The 18487-nt window shown below is 44.4% G+C and overlaps 1 protein-coding gene across 1 annotated transcript in view; it reads left to right on the top strand.

The window, feature by feature from the left end:
• IL12B (interleukin 12B) overlaps window positions 1-14267 on the top strand; it is a 15196-nt gene extending 929 nt beyond the window's left edge. The window contains exons 2-8 of the mRNA XM_012644797.1: window positions 3426-3513; window positions 6694-6969; window positions 7904-8021; window positions 9626-9834; window positions 11271-11428; window positions 13272-13403; window positions 13892-14267. Of these exons, the coding sequence (XP_012500251.1) occupies window positions 3426-3513; window positions 6694-6969; window positions 7904-8021; window positions 9626-9834; window positions 11271-11428; window positions 13272-13403 (981 nt within the window). The 3' untranslated portion in view covers window positions 13892-14267. The remainder of the gene's footprint in view (window positions 1-3425; window positions 3514-6693; window positions 6970-7903; window positions 8022-9625; window positions 9835-11270; window positions 11429-13271; window positions 13404-13891) is intronic.
• Window positions 14268-18487: the final 4220 nt, after the last annotated feature.

Here is an 18487-nt window from a genome sequence, read left to right as displayed (position 1 = left end):
ACCCAGATACTTTTTCTATTCTTTTGTAGAGTCAGGGTCTCACTATGTAGCTCAGGTGGGATCTGAAATTTTATGATTTCTTTACATTCATTCATTCTTCTAATGATTGATAGAGTCCCTCTATGCTAGCCTCTAGGGATAAAGTGTGAAATAAGACAGACATGACCCCTGCCATCAGAGAGCTCGGTGTGGCAGGAGGACAAGCAGTGAAGGAGTAACTCTGTTATTGTCATTGTAGTAAGTGCTATGGAAGGAGAGCAAATAGGGTCCTGGCTTCCTTGGGCACCACGCTGGATACCTTACATGAATTGTTTCTTGAACTCCTTACCATACTAGGAGGCCCATTTTACAGATTGAGAGTAGGAGGCTTAATGAGGTCAAGTGACTTGCCCAGGGTCACACAGCGAATATGTGGCAGAGCTGAGTTGCCAATGCTAGAGGTCTAAAACTGGGCTCTAAAACTGGGCCCTGTGCTTGTGCCACCCATGCCAGCTGTGACTGTGTCTTTTAAATTTTTAATAATTCCTTTTCCTCATTAAAAAGTAGGGCACGGTGGCTCACACCTGGAATCCCAGCACTCTGGGAGGCCAAGGCAGGAGGATCGCTCGAGGTCAGGAGTTCTAGACCAGCCTGAGCAAGAGCGAGACCCCGTCTCTACTAGAAATAGAAAGAAATTGGCCAAACAACTAAAAAAAAAAAATAGAAAAATTAGCCGGGCATGGTGGCACGTGCATGTAGTCCCAGCTACTCAAGAGGCTGAGGCAGGAGGATTGCTTGAGCCCAGGAGTTAGAGGTTGCTGTGAGCTAGGCTGATGCCACGGCACTCTAGCCCAGGCAGCAGAGTGAGACTCTGTCTCAAAAAAAACAAACAAAATAAAACTTGAAAAGAGATGCCCACACAAGTGTCATTGGTGTGCCCTTATTGGCACTAGTATAAAGGAGCCCTTAGCACACACCAGAAAGTAGGAGTGCCTAACCTGGGGTCCCTTCGTCCCTCATGCAAAGGCTTTAAGAGTTTATGGAACCTATGAAATTGCATGAAAAAAAAAATTTTAATCCTCAAGATTCTTAAATGTACCATGCTAAGGAAATGTGGGCTGAGAGATAGAGCTGCCCGGTATCAGCTGATCAGCCAGAAAGCCAAAAGGTGACCACATATTGCCCCTTTTTTGGCTTCTCTGGATTTGATTAAGAGGGTGACCCACCACCATCTCCACCCACACCACTGTTCTGTGGTTTAAAATGTAGGGGATACTAAAGTGGGAGTTGTTTCTTAGAACCATCACCAGGGCTCCCTAGGCCCTGATGCAGTTCACCTGAAATTTTCTAATGCATCAGAGGCCCAGAGAGGAAGTGCTGGGCACATAGCCAAAGGGAAAACCCCAGTATTAAAGACTATAAAGGAATCGCCAGGAGATGCCAAGAATCTCCATTGTCTCCATTCCCAGAGTGCGACATCTGGGTTTTACAGACCCATGCAATTGCAGTACCTCTATGGGCATTTCCCTACAGCCTGGCGCAATTTTTTTGGCTCTGCATTGTATACAAAACAGAAAGATATCACATTTTCACCTTATTTCTTCCTCTAGGGACAAGCTAATATATTTTGGTTGTTTTCTATAATATGTCATCTCATTCCCTTTCCCAACAGCTCTGTGAGATGAGTATTATGTCCATTGTATAGATCCAGAGACTAAGGCTCAGAGAGTAACCTAGCCAACATCACACAACTAGTGAGTGGTAGGACCAGAATTCAAGCCCATGTCTGCTTGACTCTAAGCCTGTGAATATACTAAAGAATGCTCTGTACCAGCTAATACTTCCTACAGTCATAACCTGGACTGAATTGATACCCATGTCCCTAAACTCCACGCTTGAGTGACAGAGAATTGAGCAGTGTACAAGAAGGCCTGACTTCTAGTCCTGTCTCTGCCACTCACAAGCTTTACAATATAAGAGAATAAAGGGTTCGCAGTAGTTCTAACAAAGCTGTGATTTGTCAATAGTCTGTCCCTCCAGCCAAAGAGTGCCTATTTTTAAGGTATTTGACTGAAGCATTTGAGCCTTGTTCTTCATGTGATGTTCTAGACCAGTGGTTTTGGAAACCATCTTCCTGCAAACCATTGGAGCTGTGTAAGGTGGATGAAGGTGTTCCTGGATAAAATCAAACCATAATCACTTCTACCCAATTCATAAGTGGAGTGTAATTTTTGTCATCTGAAGATTTTCATAAACTCCGGATATAAATCTAGATGAGGATTCAATATAAGATGGTAGCTGATTTAATACAGAGTTATGCATTTCATTATTTCATGGTGGATACATCAATATTTTTTGGTCTTTTCCCAAAGAACACCTTGATTTCCAGGGATTCTAGACCCTGAGCATGGGTTAAACCAGTGGCTCTCAAAGTGTTGGCCCCAGCACTTGTAGCACAAGCTTCACCTGGCAACGTTTTAGACATGCAGATTCTCTCTTTTGAAATATAGTTTCATGGAAAAAGAGAAAAAAAGAAAAGAAAGATGAAGGAAGGAAGGGAGGGAGGGAAAGGAAAAGAAATGCAGATTCTTTGGCCTCACTCCCAAACCTGCTGAACCAGGTACTCTAGGGTGGGGCTCCGCAGTCCGTTTTAGCAATGCTTCCAGGTAATTCCAACATACACTCCAGTTGGAGAACCACTAGGTTATAGGATGTGGGAAGGAGTCATCGTTGAATTTGGAGCAATTCCCATCTAAACAGAGAAACTAAGCCTCTACAACAAGAGCTGGCGACCAGGTTGTTGTCAGAACTTGAAAGCTTGCCTCTGTATTACCTTTCCTGTCCCTAACCCAAGTCTTTTACTCTGAGGTGCCCCAGCACACACTGCCTGAGCTACAGTGATACAGGAGTGTGGCTTAGTTCCCCAACAAGAGGGGGGCCATTTAACACAGTGACTTCACAAATATTTGCTGAGTGAATGTATTTGCTCCTAAAAAGCAGGATCCAGGTAAAACCTTTTTTCTCTCCTAACTGCTCCCAGCTCAGTGCTGTTTACATAGTAAGCACTAAATACATAACTGCTGAATGTTGATCCAGACAAGTCATGTTCCTCCTCCAAGCTTTAGGTCTCTCATCTTAAAAGTAAGAGGATTATATCAGACAGCTGGCCTTAGATCTCTCATCTCGAGAGCTCCAGATTAGCCTATGCTTCTCTATTTGGAGATGTTCTTACCCAGAAACTGGCACAGGGCTCCTGTAATTCACTAAGTATCAGCCTCACAGTGTGGAGAAGAAAGGGGAAAATCAAGATTTTAAAAAATTTAGCTAGAATGTATATATGGTTCCCAAAGGTTACTGCATAATTATTAACATTCTCTCTTCTCTTTTTCCTTCCTCTTCCTTCTCTTTTCCTCTTTCTCTTCGTTTTGTTTCTCTCCCTCCTTAAGATGTGTCATCGGCAGCTGGTCATCTCCTGGCTCTGCCTGGTTTTGCTGGCATCTGCCCTCGCGGCCATCTGGGAACTGGAGAAAGATGGTAACCAGCCTCTCCTCACTCTCTAGGGAAGCCCTGGAATCCAGGCAGGACTCTCAGGCAGTCACTGGCGGGAAATCAGACAGCAATGGGTGACCACGCATTGGGTCCTCCTAGTGAGAACCGTCCTCTGGGAAAATGCAAGGCCACAGTGCCTTCTTTCACTTTGCACGTATCCATATTGTTTGGTTTTCTCATTGGATGCCAGAAAAGGAGCTTTTTTCTGGACTGCAGTGGGAAGGGAGATACGGTCTTTGCCAGTATCACTGAAACCCAGCTGTTTCATACAATTAAAATTCCAAAGTGAGGATTTGAAAAGTATAACGACTATATCCTACCATTTCCCACTCCACCACACGATATTGCCCCTTCAGCGAGCGCTGTGATGAACCCACCTCTGACTAAGCTCCTTGGGGAACTCCCAGGATTTACACTCGCATTGACTTGGGTTCAAGTCCTGGTTATGTGACCTTGAGCTAGGTCACCTAGGAGCCTGAGTTTTCTCAACTGTAAAATGGTATTACAAAGTGACACCTAGCACATGGGTTATTAAATGTGTTAATGAACACAGAAGACAACAGGTGGTAAAGTGAAAGTAAATGTTAGCTAGTATTGTTGTTTTGATTGTTTAAGTAATGTCTCTGATGATTCAAGAGAAACTTTTTATTGTCCCAGTCATTGATAAAAATGATTAGTAGACTAATGGAATGGGTACTAGTAAAAGAGTTTTCCTCTATCCTTCTAGTATCTCACACCCAGTAAATATGCATTAACTGATTATTGGTTGTACCTGAAAGACCCTCAAATGTTTCTCATTGAAGCCAGCATAATAATGTTGGCAATTAGTCTTTAATTATATAACGATAATAGTTAATATTTATTGAGCACAGTATCTCATTTAATTCTCACAACCACCATTTCTGTACCCCATTTTATAGATATTGAAAATTGAAGCTAGAAAGATTAAGTAAATTGCCCAACCAATGTCACATACCTGGTGAGGGTGGGACAGGAACTTGATCCCAATTCTGTCTCACTTCCAAGCCTGTGCACTTAAGTATTTGAAGATTTTACAAGGACATGAGCAATTATTTCCTGTGTCCTTGGAGAGCTGAGTGAGAGGGAATAGGCATAAATTACAGATGAAAGATTTCAGCTGGTGATCAGAAATAATCTGTTGATAGTCAGAAGAGTACAGCACTGAAATGGGTGCCTGAGAGAAATTTGGGACCCTTCTTGTCTTCTTAAAAATTTTGAGGAGACAGCAATCCAGCCGACCCCACCCCCGACCCCCATGAGGGTTTGAGCCTTTGTTAAGTAAAGGCAAAGGCCTGAGCCAGAGGAGTGTGCCAGATCCCTTCCAACCCTGGGATTTTCAGTGAGCTCGGGGAAACTTGGTCCTTGTCTATTTAACCCGTTAGTTACTTTTGATTTGGTAAACCACAGAAATTCCAGAAAGTCAGTGTGAGAAACACTCAGAGGGCTTGTGGCTTGGGAGGCCAGACAATGTAGTGAAGCTAAGCACTAGCTTCGTGGTGCGTTTCATCAGCTTTCCTCTTGCGGTTGTGTTCCCTGCCCCTGAGCAAGGGTCTTCTGGGGCTTCTTGAGTCTTAGTTATGAGGGAAAGAAACCGTGCTGTTCAGTTGCCTGGGAAACAAAGGAAAAGTAGAAAAAGCCAAAGGTGCCATGCGGTTCTATATCAGCACAGCTACTCATACCCCGAGTTGGGCCCCAAGTGCTTTGACCTCTTATCTTTGTTACCCATTCAGTCCTTAGAAATCCTATTGATGTAAATTGAGAACTTTATATTCCACAATGCTTTACACTCAAGGCCGATATCAAGAACCTCCCTTTATAGGGTATTGAAAGGGGCTGCATTAAGCTCTCGTATGAATCAGCCTGTATAACCCAAGTGTCGACCTTCAAAAGCAAGTACTAATATTTTTCTCATTTTAAAGATGATAACACCAAAGTTCAGAGTAGTTGAATGTCTTGCCCAAGGCCACAAGGCTGGCGTAAGGGCTAGATCTGTTTCCAAATCTGGACCCGTGCCTCTCCAGGATCCAGGCTTTCCGCCACTGTGACTCACAAACTTGAGCAGGCATCAAAATCATCTAGAGAGCTTAAAAACAGGTCACTGGGCCCATCCCAAAGTCTCTGATTCAGCAAATAAGAATTTGCATTTCTAACAGCTTCCCAGGCAATGCTGCTGATAGTATTTCAGTGACCATTCTTTGAGAACCCTGCCTTAGGCTGTTCTATTCAATTAATAATGGATGCACGGATAAACAAATGTGTCAAGCTTTGATGTGACATATTCTTTGAAATACTACACTAAGCCATTCCTCAAGGGCCAATGTAGATAGTGGCATTACATACCCCTTGCAAAGCCTGAGAGACAGGAGGTCTGGGCTGTAGCTCTTGTACTTCTATCTTAATATGACCTTGCTTTGCCCCTTGGCCTCAGTAACCTCCTTTGTAAAATGGGAAGAGTAGGATCTACTGGACTGCCCCCTTAGTGTGTATGAAAACTAAAAAAAAGAAAAAAATACAGAGAGAATTGAAAATCTCCATTGAATTTCATGCAGAAGGAACTAAATCCTTAAATCCCCATGGAAAATTGTTAAGAGAGTTTCCCGGTACAGTTGGCTGACTCTTTAGTCTGTGAATAACAATAACTAACACAGAATTTACCATGTGCAGACACTGTAATAAGTGCTTTACATGCTTTTTGCCTTTAATTCTCTGCCAAACCTATGACATAGATATTATTATTATTGTCATTTTACAGATGAGGGAACTGAGGCTCATGGTGCTTAAGTACCTTACTCCAAGTCCAGCCAGTTAGTGGAGACAGGATTTTAGTCCTAATCAGTCTTTCCCAACACCCTGAGCTTCTAACCACTATGTTATTTTGCTAAATACTGTACCCTGCCTTATTCCCCTCTGCCAGCTAATCAGGGGTTCATTATGAAAGGCAGCTATAAAACTCTTTGTTTCTCTGTTCCATGACCTTGAGCCCAAACAGGGCCCATTGCCCTGAGATCATCTCAGCAGGCATTTTCCAAACATTTGTTATGAGCAAGGCTGTATTTAGACAGTGCGGATGCCCAGATAGTTAATAAAACACAGACCCAGGATCATGTTACTTGCAGCCTGGTCTCTACTCCCTGTGCTCTACAGTTTATGTTGTAGAGTTGGATTGGTACCCTAATGCCCGTGGAGAAATGGTGGTCCTCAGCTGTGACACCCCTGAAGAAGAAGGCATCACCTGGACCTCGGACCAGAGCAGTGAGGTCTTAGGCTCTGGAAAAACCTTGACCATCCAAGTCAGAGAATTCGGAGATGCTGGCCGCTACACCTGTCGCAAAGGAGACGAGGTTCTGAGCCATTCGCTCCTGCTGCTTCACAAAAAGGAAGATGGAGTTTGGTCCACTGATATTTTAAAGGACCAGAGAGGTAATTCTCTTGGATAGTGTCAATTTTCTCTTTCTCTCATAAGACATACAAAAATAAAAAATTGAGGCCGGGCGCGGTGGCTCACGCCTGTAATCCTAGCTCTCTGGGAGGCCGAGGCGGGCGGATTGTTTGAGCTCAGGAGTTCGAAACCAGCCTGAGCAAGAGCGAGACCCCGTCTCTACTAAAAATAGAAAGAAATTAATTGGACAACTAAAAATATATAGAAAAAATTAGCTGGGCATGGTGGCGCATGCCTGTAGTCCCAACTACTCGGGAGGCTGAGGCAGGAGGATCACTTGAGCCCAGGAGTTTGAGGTTGCTGTGAGCTAGGCTGATGCCATGGCACTCTAGCCTGGGCAACTCAGTGAGACTCTATCTCAAAAAAATAAATAAATAAAAATAAAAAAAATAAAATAAAAAATTGAAAAGGCAGGACATGATTAGTGCAGTTAATGAGTTAATATCAAGTCTTTTATTGAAACCACTCAGAACCTCCATTTTATTTGCTTTCCTGGACCCTTTGGGTTATCAACTGTCAAAATCTTACATTGAGAGAGTTTCCTAGTCAATCTGAATGGTTGTTCTGAGGTCCTCTTTAAATAGCGGTGGTATTATTGGGTGGCTAATGGAAATTAACTGATGTGTATAGTGTATATCAGCACTGGTGTGACAGCCTGGAAAAAAAACGAACACATCTGACTGATGTGTTACGTGTGTAGTGTACTCTGCAGAACCAGGATCCAACTGGGACACTCCCAGTCTTCACCGAACCACCCGACGGGAGCAGCAGCATTTTCCCAGGAAATATTATAAATGGAAGAACTTTACCCTGGTACCATTTGGTGGCCTATGATTAATCACAATCACAATCTTTCTGAAAAAAAAAAAAAAAAGAAACCACTAAATATTGAATTTTTGTTCTTTTCAAATACAGAACCTAAAAGTAAGACCTTTCTAAAATGCGAGGCCAAGAATTATTCTGGACGTTTCACCTGCTGGTGGCTGACAGCAATCAGTACTGATCTGAAATTCAGTGTCAAAAGCAGCAGAGGGTAAGTGAAAGCACTTCTGGCTTCTCAGCATTTTGCTAAAACTATTTCGTTAAGAAAATAAGGCAACCTATCAGCGACCTATCAGTTAATGATAAGGGGAAGAACAAAGTCAATCCCAAATTTTTCAACCCCTCTTTCTTGCCTAAGTTGGGGAAAAAGCATAGAAATTTAAGCCAGCAAATGTATGTGTTAGAACAGGATATCATCACGACCAGAGAATAGTCTCTGCCGTGTGAGACTCATCTGTATTGCCCACTGTGAGCCCACTCATCTACCTTGCCTGGCAATGCTTCTTCCAAGGCTCATAGCACCAGGGGACAGGATAAAAGGAGAATTCAAACCTATGAATGAGTTGCTAAAATTGCACTTTGAGTCAAAAATAAAAGCAAGAGATCTAGTCTAGGCCATAGGTCTTGGTCTCGAACTCCTGACCTTGAGCGATCCACCCACCTTGGCCTACCCAGAGTGCTAGGATTACAGGCGTGAGTCACCGCGCCCGGCCTAGGGTGTAGGTCTTGGAAGCCCTAAAGCAGACCCCAAAACTCTGAGGCCTCTCGGAATTTTCCTAGGGCCACCTCAAGTCTTTTACTTCCACGGACACCACAAATCTGAAGTTCGCTGTTTGCCCCACACACTTGGATTTTCCCTAAGAAACCAGGATACAGGACCTATGTTGGCCCCCACGTGACCACTTCAATCATCATCTAAGTTCCTGAGCAGTGTAGGATAAGGGAGCAAACCCTAGGTGATCACTTGGTTTTGCCACAGTTTAACTGAGCAACAACAGCTTCGGGGTCTCACTTTCCCATCTTTAAAAGGAAAATGCTTACTTAAAAAACGCTTCTACAAATGCACGAAGACATAGGCGCATGTGCTCATGGTGATGTTTTTACTAATCAGCAGAGGAACAGTTAACAAAAGCATGGTACACTCTACTCTGGCTTATTGTGCGATCATTAAAGCCAAGAACCCAGCCTATGTTTTGTGTCAGAGAGCTCCCCATATGTTTAGAGAGGAAAAAGATCATCACAAAATTATATATATATATATATAATTTGATCCTATTTCATTAAAAATAAAATCTATGTGTGTATTTATAGGTAAAATATATGTGCATATATACATGCAGAAATAATGATTATCTTGAATATTCATTGAGAAAGGTCTGGAAGGATACAGCAAGCAATGAATAGTATTTATATCTGAGGGGTGAGGTTAGGGTTAAAGGGGGGATGAAGAAGGCACACATTTATTCCCATTATATAAATCTTTATCATTTTAATTTTTACCATTAGCATATATTGATTTTTGTAATTAAAATTAGAAAAATGAATTTAAATTTTTAATTTTATTAAATCAGCGACTCTGAATCTAAAAAACTTCCATATTCATTTAGGCCAGAGACACATTAGTGCAAGTTTCTAAACATTCGTGCTGTCTCTTGAAGATAAGCTTATTCTCCTGGGAAGGCAGTTTCTTACCCTCTGGGTAGAAAACTGTGTCCCCGGACAGGCAGTTGAGGCCTTACCTGCCTCACTGGCCACGATCAGTAGGCACTCGCTCGCCAGTGTGTGACACAGGACACTTTCTGTCTTTGACTCCAGCTCCTCTGATGCCCAAGGGGTGACATGTGGAACAGCCACACTCTCTGCAGAGGGGGACCATGGGGAGTATAAGAAGTTCTTGGTGGAGTGTCAGGAGGACAGTGCCTGCCCAGCCGCCGAGGAAAGCCTGCCCATTGAGGTGGTGGTGGATGCCGTTCACAAGCTCAAGTATGAAAACTACACCAGCAGCTTCTTCATCAGGGACATCAGTGAGTTTCGGATGATTTGTCGCATGTTCACAATGTCCCATGCACTAGGGAAACAGTGCATGGGGATTTCCAAGCATCATCTCTTTTATTTTGCACCCAGAAAAGTATGATGTAGATACTATTATCTGCATTTTAAGGAAGAGGAAATTGAGTGTTAGAACGGTTAAGCAACTTGCCCCAGATCTCACAGCTAGCAATTCAGACCCAGCTCTGCCCTGCGAGGAAAAGCAGGCTCTTTGCTGCACAGCAGTTCTGCTGCCCACGCAGCTTCCATGATGAATCCCAGAGCCCCTCCTGCATCATATTCATATTCCGAACCAGGGCTTCCCTACTAAATTGCAATTATTCCCAACCAATCTTTCTTTAGCGTTTGAAAAGGGACTTCTTTATTGGAATATAAACCCCTCCAAAATGGACATCTATTTTTTAAATTGGCAGATAGAGAATTCACCATTAATCATTTCCTTTACCGTTTACTCATTGACCAGGCATCATGATAAAGTGTGATAGGACCACAGAACTCGCTCTAGAATTCGTGGAGAGTCTGTACTTGGCGGGTGGGGGAGGGGGTATCTAGTTCACATGGGGTGGTCGGGAAAGGCCTCTCTGAGGAGGAAACATCTAGCTGACACCTAAAGGAAAGATGTCAGTTGTGTTAAGAGCAGAGGGAAGAGTATTTGTGAAGCACCTGCTGGGCACTGTGGTCTGTGTATGGAGCATGCTGGCCCACAGAGCCCAAGCACACGCCATAGCTCATCTCTCCCTCCCCTGATCCCTTTGGACCCCTGGTCCAAAGACTCCCTCCCCTACTTGAGGGAGTCTTTGTGATACTTCTGTATCCTCCACGCATAGTCTAGCGGCTGGAACGTCATGGGTGCTCGGTAATTATTCACTGAATAAATGAACAAACAAGCACAGAGACGATCGACTATAACTGCTACAAGATAAGTTGGTGCCAGAAGCTATGAAAAGACAAAGAAAGGGCAGTAAGGGGAAAACCTCTCATCTCATCCCCAGCGAGAGGCTCAGCTCAGTTCTGCTTCTGATGCAAAGTGGGGGCTTGAGCACGAGAGGGTGGTCCGTGCCTGCATGGCCCAGATCCGAGAGTCCTCTTGTCTCGAAGGACTTTCTTCTGAGCACTAAGCAGAGGTGGTTCCACCGCGAGGGCCCATCTGATTGTGCAGTGATGAGGATTCTGAGATCTCTCGGGTCCCGCAGTAACGGAGATGGCCGTTGATGACGATTGCCTTCCCCGGGCACCGGCGTGAGCACCAGGGGCAGGGGGGCTTCACATGTGCCAGCCCGGGGCTCAGGGAAGTTGAGTAACTCTCCAATGGACTCACAACTGGGCAAAGGTGCAAGTGGGATCAGAAGCTAAAACCACCTAACTTCAAAGCCCCATTAGGAAAATAAAGAGTGTTTATCCTCTTCCGCAGTCAAACCTGACCCGCCCAAGAACCTGCAGCTGAAGCCATTAGAGAGTCCTCGGCATGTGGAGGTCAGCTGGGAGTACCCTGACTCCTGGAGCACTCCGCATTCCTACTTCTCCCTGACATTCGCTGTTCAGGTTCAGGGCAAGAACAAGAGAGAAAAGGTAAGAAGAGATTCGGGTGCGGTACAGTCCGTGATCAGGTTTATAGGGGCCCACATCAGAGAGAAGATGAATGGCGATAATCACAGCTACAGCCGTGCATCACTTAACAATGGGGACATGTTCTGAGAATTCCGTCATTGTGCAAACATGATGGGATACATGTCCTAGGCCATGTGGTGTAGCCTGCCGATCCCAGGCTACAAACCTGTACAGCGTGTCACTGTAGTGAATACTGTAGGCAATTGTAACACAGTGGGGAGTATGTGTGTATCTAACACATCTAAACATAGAAAAGTTACAGTAAAAATACGATATTATAATCTTATGGGACCACCCTCATATATATGGTCCTTCTTTGACCGAAACATTGTTATGCGGCACATACTGCTTTCTTTTTTGGCACTTTCCATGTGCCTGGAACTATGCCAAGGGTTTTCCATGTATATTTCACTTAATCCCCCAAATTAACCCTACGATGGCAGCCAGTATTATTATCACCATTTCACAAGTGAAGACATTGGAGCTCAGAGAGGTTAAGTGACTTGCCCAAGGTCACACAGCTAGGAAGTGACAAAACCCACCATTTCACAAGTGAAGACACAGAGAGGTTAAGTGACTTGCTCAAGGTCACAGAGCTAGGAAGTGACAAAACCAGGACACAAACTCAGTCTGCCAGACACAAAGTCCACGCACCTAAGCACCCCACCATCGCCAGTATCATTGGTCATTGATCATGGCACTCAGAATTCATCCTGATATAGGACCCCTGGGCTCAGGAACCTAAAATTATTGCTCCAGCTGAGTACATATAATGAATGATAGAACATGCATGCCATATCTCACCCACAATGGTTAACTCCCAGCTCTTCCAGATATTGTGAAATTATTTTACTACACAGGATGTCAACACTTACATAGGTTAAGACAATGTCTTTCCAACTTTCCTGCCTTACATCAGAATCTCTTTGCCTCTTACAAGGTTCCAGAGGCACATTTCCAGAGCCTTAGCCTCCTTTGACCCCACTTTTAAAGTCACTAGACAAAGACCTTATTCGGCATAGCATTTAGCATGTGGTAGAAATGTAGTGATTCAGTCAGTCCCTGAAAAAAAAAACTGGGGGTGTGTTGGGAGGGAAGAGGCTATTCTGGAATAGATTTTACCTAAATATTATTTTAAAACTTGGTAAGTATCTTCTCTATTCAAGATATATATCATTAATAGTTGAGTACCTTCTATGGGCTGAAGACTTGCTAAGACTGTTACATGATTACTACCTTTAACTTTTACAATGCTCTGAGGTAGGCATTACTGTTATCCCTCTTTATAAATGAGGAAACAGACACAGAGAGCCTAAGACATTTACCTGAAGTTCCCCAGCTATTAAGTAGCAGTGCCAGGATTTGAAGGCAAATTTGTCTGATGAAAAGATCAGGACATAAACTCATGAAATTGGGAAGAAAAAAAAAAAGATCAGGATATGGTATTTCTGAATATTCAGAGGATGGCTAGAGAAAATCTGTCTCAGCCCTACCATCAGCCTAGGACTATGGTGACTGCCCACAGGGCCATGGGGCAAGGCAGCTGTGCTGGAAAGATGAAAAGCTGGGCCCCACGATTTCTCCTTCAAGTCTTCCAAAGTAGAAAAGCCACATCTGTGTTTGTAGCTTCCGCCAGTAGGTGGTGCAAGTTCTACGCAGCCCCCTGTGAATTGCAAGGGGAATGCCCTAAGACCCGGATGTGCTTGTTTGGGGAGGTCGTGCTTTGCAGAAATAAGCTCGGCCTACCCTTTGACTGCATTGCCAATGGACAATGGACCCTCACAGATTTCATTCTCCTTAGCAGAAAGATAAAGTCTTCACGGACAAGACCTCAGCCACGGTCATCTGCCAAAAGCATGCCAACGTTCGCGTGCAAGCCCAGGACCGCTACTATAGCTCATCTTGGAGCGAATGGGCATCTGTGCCCTGCAGTTAGGTGAGCAGGCCCGGGAAGCCCAATCCAGACGCGCACACTCAGTGTTCCCAGGTGCAGGGATAAGGTAGGGGCTGTGCGGGAGAGGAAAGCGGGACGGGGAGTCCAGCACAGAGCTGCCAGTATCAGAAATGTACATTTGTTCATTAACAGTAGTTATTTGATGCCTGTGTTATGTCGAGCGCTGTGCTGCAGTAAAGAAAAGAGGGGTGAGGGGAAGGCCGCGAAGAGAAAGGGGTAGCCAGGAGTCAGGGCGTGGAGGGCTTACAAGCTTCCACGAGATAGAACCTTGTATTAAGAGCCCTGGGGAGCCACTAAAGGATTTTCAGCAAGGATGGCAAGCATGACAGCCAGATTCTAGGCCACATACGAAAGGCCTGGGCTTTCCGACATGAAATCCCCAAAACCCGACTGTCAGGGCTACGTGCTGTCAGGAAGAAGGTTTGCTGCTGCACGTCTATCCCACATAGACTCTCGGCATTCTTTTTCAGGTTCCGGTCCCAGGATGAAACTTGGAGGAAAGGTAGAAGATAGTCAGCAAAGCTTTTTAAAGACACAATGGAAAAGACCCAAAAAGATATTTTGCACTTGGTCTGCTTTTTAAAAATTTTTTTTTAGGATCACCATGATGTCTTTGCTGTATTTTTTAGGTAGATGCTAACTGCCCACAGAAACAATCAAGCTAATTTACACATAGATTTTCCAGCTATCAAGTTGCCACTGACATTAATGCTATTTAAATATTTACGTAATTTATGTATTTATTAATTTATTACTGTTATTTAACATTTGTGTGCCAGGATGTATTGAGTGTTTCGTATTCTCGTGACCCGATCCACAAGGATCAGGGCCCCTGTTATGCAAAATGTGAATTTAAATGTTATTTATACTGCAAGCAAGGCTGCAAGTACATCAGTTTTACGACAACCAGTAAGAACACAGTATTTTGATACCAGCGCCACCATATATTTGTGAAGGATGGGAACGCAAGAGACATTTAATTAGTGACGTGAAGACACAGACCTGTTCAGAAAATCCTGGAGAAGGAAATTCTAGTTCCCATATCCATGAAGATGGCCTTGAAGTGTTGTTGACGAAGCAATTCAGGGCCACCTGTATTTCTAAGCAAGTTTAGTCTGTGGTTGCCTGAATTTTAAAAGGGCTAAAAATAAAATGATTGAAATTAAAATTCAGCTTCAGCTTCAATGGCAGTCCCTGCCCCTACCTCTCTGTAAGACACAGGAGGGTGGCACAGAGACTTCGTAAGTGTTTGGAAGGTAAAAAGATCTTAGGATTCAAGAGGGAAGACAAGTGTTGTTATGGCTAAGGATATGAAATTGTCAGAATTGCAGGGAGCTTCTTAACAGCCACATGAGGAAGCAGACAGATGCAGAGAAAACAATCTAGAATGGTTCCTCGTCAGCACGAGGGAACCTGACATGCAGCTAGGAGCAGAAAGTATACTCCGTGTAGGCGCTGCTTTTAAGTAATGACTGTGCTCTCTGTAAATAAATTTGTTTTCTGTTTATTTTTCTATATTTCATTTTTCTATTTATTTTTGCATTCTGAAGCCAGACTAATAAAAACTCTTTCTTTGCAATCCTATGTTGTGCTTTCTCAGCTGAGTTAGATACACTGTTTCCAAGTCTACCAGGGGTGCATTTTTTTGCCCTATCATTTAAGAATTGCCCTGAAATTGAAGTCATTTCATTTTCAGTTTTGCAGAGTTGCTGTTTCCCTTGATAGCAATGGTCCCCAAACTTTTTGGCACCAGGAAAAGGTTTCATGGAAGACAGATTTTCCATGGGGGGTGGGGGGAGGCAGAGGGACGGAGCTCAGGCAGTGATGCAAGCAATGGGGAGGGGAGCAGCTGTAAATACAGACGAAGAGTTGCTTCCTCGCTGCCACCCCCCACCAAGTTCATGGAAGACAATTTTTCCACAGGGGAGTGGGGGGGAGGCGGCAGGGCTCTGCAGCCTGGTCCCTAACAGGCTTGGACCTGTGGGGGTTGGGGACCGCAGCTTTATAGTATTTCCAAAGTCAGTGTCTTCCTAAGCTCAGGGGATATCCCTGCAATCTGACCAGGGAGGACCCTTTGCAAGGACACTGAACCACATTGTCACATTGTGCCCTCTTTAGGGGCTGATGCTCTGCGTCTTGTACCTTCTATCCTGGAATTGACTCTACTGGTTGGCCCAAAATGGTGGAATACAGCTCTAACCTGGTGGAGCCACAGGTGTCCCATCTCACAGTTCCAGCTCTGGCATTTATTGAGGGTTTGCCACATGTGTGGACAGGTGCTAGCCCTTAGGGTTGGGGAGTTTCAACAAACCTTGTATTGCCTCCCCCAAAGAGTGCCCACTCCTGGCCCTGCTTATAAGACAACGATGAAGAGTTAACTCCAATACCATTAAAGGCTAAAATGTGCAGGATATACGGTGCCCTGGGATAAGAATGAGAAGGAGCTGTGTAACTTGGAGTCACCCAGGAAGTTCAACAGAGAAGCACTTTCAGCCCAAAGTGCTTGCTCACTCCCCTTTGGTGCCTCCCGTGGAAAAAGCATGTAGTGGGATCAGAGAGATGCAGTCCAATTCCCTGCTGTCTTAAAAATCCAAGTGTGCACATCCAGGCTTTCCTGCAATTCAGGGTAATTGTAATAGGGACACTTGTTTACATTCTGATTTTAAGTGTCCTCTAGAGCCCTTATCCCACTCTGCCCTTGGCCTGGAGGAATGGTGGGACATCTCTGCCATCCTACTCCAACCTTTGAAACATCTTGTGTTATAAGCTCACACTTGACAGCACATGGTTGGTTAATAACAACTATCTGTCCTCCTACAGAGTCTTCCATCTAGAGTTACCAAAGCACTTCCTGGGCATTTAATAAACAACACTAATCAAGAAAGATTAATATATAATCACATTTCGTAAGCACAGAGAACTGAGGCCGTCTCCCAAAACTTCTGGCCAGCGTAGGCAGAGCTCAGACATTCGGGCACCTACTATGCCCAGTGCTTTTCTGACATGACCTCTTAGGATTCGATTAATTTCAGTGCATGCAAATGAAAGGTTTTCTTTTTTAAAGATATTCTCCAGGACAGTCCTTTTCATTGTAAATCTAGCCACTACAAAATGTGTCAGATGTCCAAGCAAAAGATCTCAGGTTTGGGAATCAGCTGGCCAACCTGTTATGTGACCATGAGATCTTGAGCAGGGCACCAGACACAACCTGCTGGTTGTCCAATCAATACTCACTCCCAACTGCCTTCTCCTCTGATTCCCCACTTCAGCTCTAACAGTTGGAAAGCTAAGCAATCACTTTCCCAGCGACCTTTGCTGCCCAGCAAAGCCAGAGACCCAGTTCTGGCCAATGAGATGTAAGAAAATTCTCCTGGGGGATTGCTGAGAAGCTTCAGTTTTTCTGATAAAAGACAGAGCCATGGCGACCATCCCCCTGTCCCTCCTTCTTCCTCTCTTGAGAACGTAAAATTTGAGAAGCTCCAGAGGACACCTTGCACCCAGGATGAAAACCATCATGCAAAAACTAAAACTAGAAAGTCTCTGGACCTATGCGTCATCATCAAGCCACTGAACCAACCCCTATAAACCACCGACCCTAGATTTCTTGTTATGTGATCATGATATACTCAGTCGCTTCTTTTTTATTGCAAAATATAAGTAACATAAAATTTGCCACTTTAACCATTTTTAGGTGTACAGTTCAGTGTCATTAAGTACGTTCACACTGTTGTGCTACCATCACCACCATATGTCTCCAGAAATATTTTATCTTCCTGAACTGGAACTCCGTACCATTCAACAGTAACTCCCCCCATATTTGTTTTTAAAATAGAAAATAATGAAACCAAAAAGTAAAGACATTCTCCTAAACCTCCAGACCCCCATCTGTGAGAGGCTGCTGGCCAAGGCAGAAAAGGGACCTAGGTCAGCACAGGAAGGAACCTGGGGTTTGGTTTCAGAAAACCTGGTTTTGCCACTCACAGCTGGCATAAGGCTGGAGAAGACATGGAACACTCGATTTCCAACCACACCAGATGGGGCCCTGGTGACACCTGCCTCCCTGACTTCTGTGCCGTGCAGGAGCCATGGAGGACATAAACTTGCAGGTCCCCCTCTGAAATCTGCAAGGGGTGTACCATTAAGGGTCTGTCCATCATCACCTCAGTCCAAGAAGAAAGTGAGAAAACTAAGGGCCAAATGGAGTCATATAATAGAAGCTGTCTCATTAGGTCCTCAAGCACACTGAGAAGGAGAAACTCTCACCCCCATTACTGCTGATGAGGACACTGTGGCCAAGATCCCTCTTCCAAGGGCAGCCAGAGCATCAGCAGGACTCATCTGAGTGGGATGGGAGGTGGGGAGAGGGAGGTGGCAGGTTTGGGGGATCCCACAAGAAAGCACCTCTGCTGTTCTTTCACTCAACATGTTTGGAGTTGCTGCTCTTTCCCTGACACCATCCTCAACTGTCCGGATACAGGCGTGAACAAGACCCTGCCTTCACATGGTTTCTTTCTAGTCTCCAGAAGACCAAATACTTGAAGTTTTAAGCACTGGAGGCCACTTCTTAAGGGTCCAGGGCACCATTAAATGAGAAGATTAATTTAATACAGTTGGCACAGCGCTTGGCCCACAGGAAGCACTTGGCAAATCGTAGCTATTTCCACTGACCAGTCTGTGGTCTTGAACAAGTTGCTTAATGTCTTAAAGACTCAGTTTTGCCATCTTAAAATGGAGTAATAATAATATCTACCTCATAGGGTGGTTGTGGGGATTCAATGAATAAATGCTCAGAAAGTGCTTAGAAAAGTACCTGATCCACAGTAAGTGCTCAATAAAAGCTCATTGTTATTTGATCTATCATACCGCTTAGAACCTGAATGCAGCATCTTTCTGTACCCTGTGCTTTTTGTGGGGGTTGGGGGATGGAGGGGTGGTTGTTACCTTTGTGTGGCTGAGACCTGGGTTGTTACGGAGGGACCATTAATCAGCCTACGGGGAAACCAAGGGCATGGGGGGAGATGTAGCTCAGCCCACCGAGATTTAAAAGCCTCTTCAGTGTAAAGCCC

The sequence above is a fragment of the Propithecus coquereli genome, unplaced genomic scaffold (assembly GCF_000956105.1).
Source record: "Propithecus coquereli isolate 6110/MARCELLA unplaced genomic scaffold, Pcoq_1.0 Scaffold220, whole genome shotgun sequence".
NCBI classification, from domain to species: Eukaryota; Metazoa; Chordata; class Mammalia; order Primates; family Indriidae; genus Propithecus; species Propithecus coquereli.
Note: the sequence above shows the minus strand (reverse complement) of the source record. Positions and strands in the feature narration are given on the sequence as shown.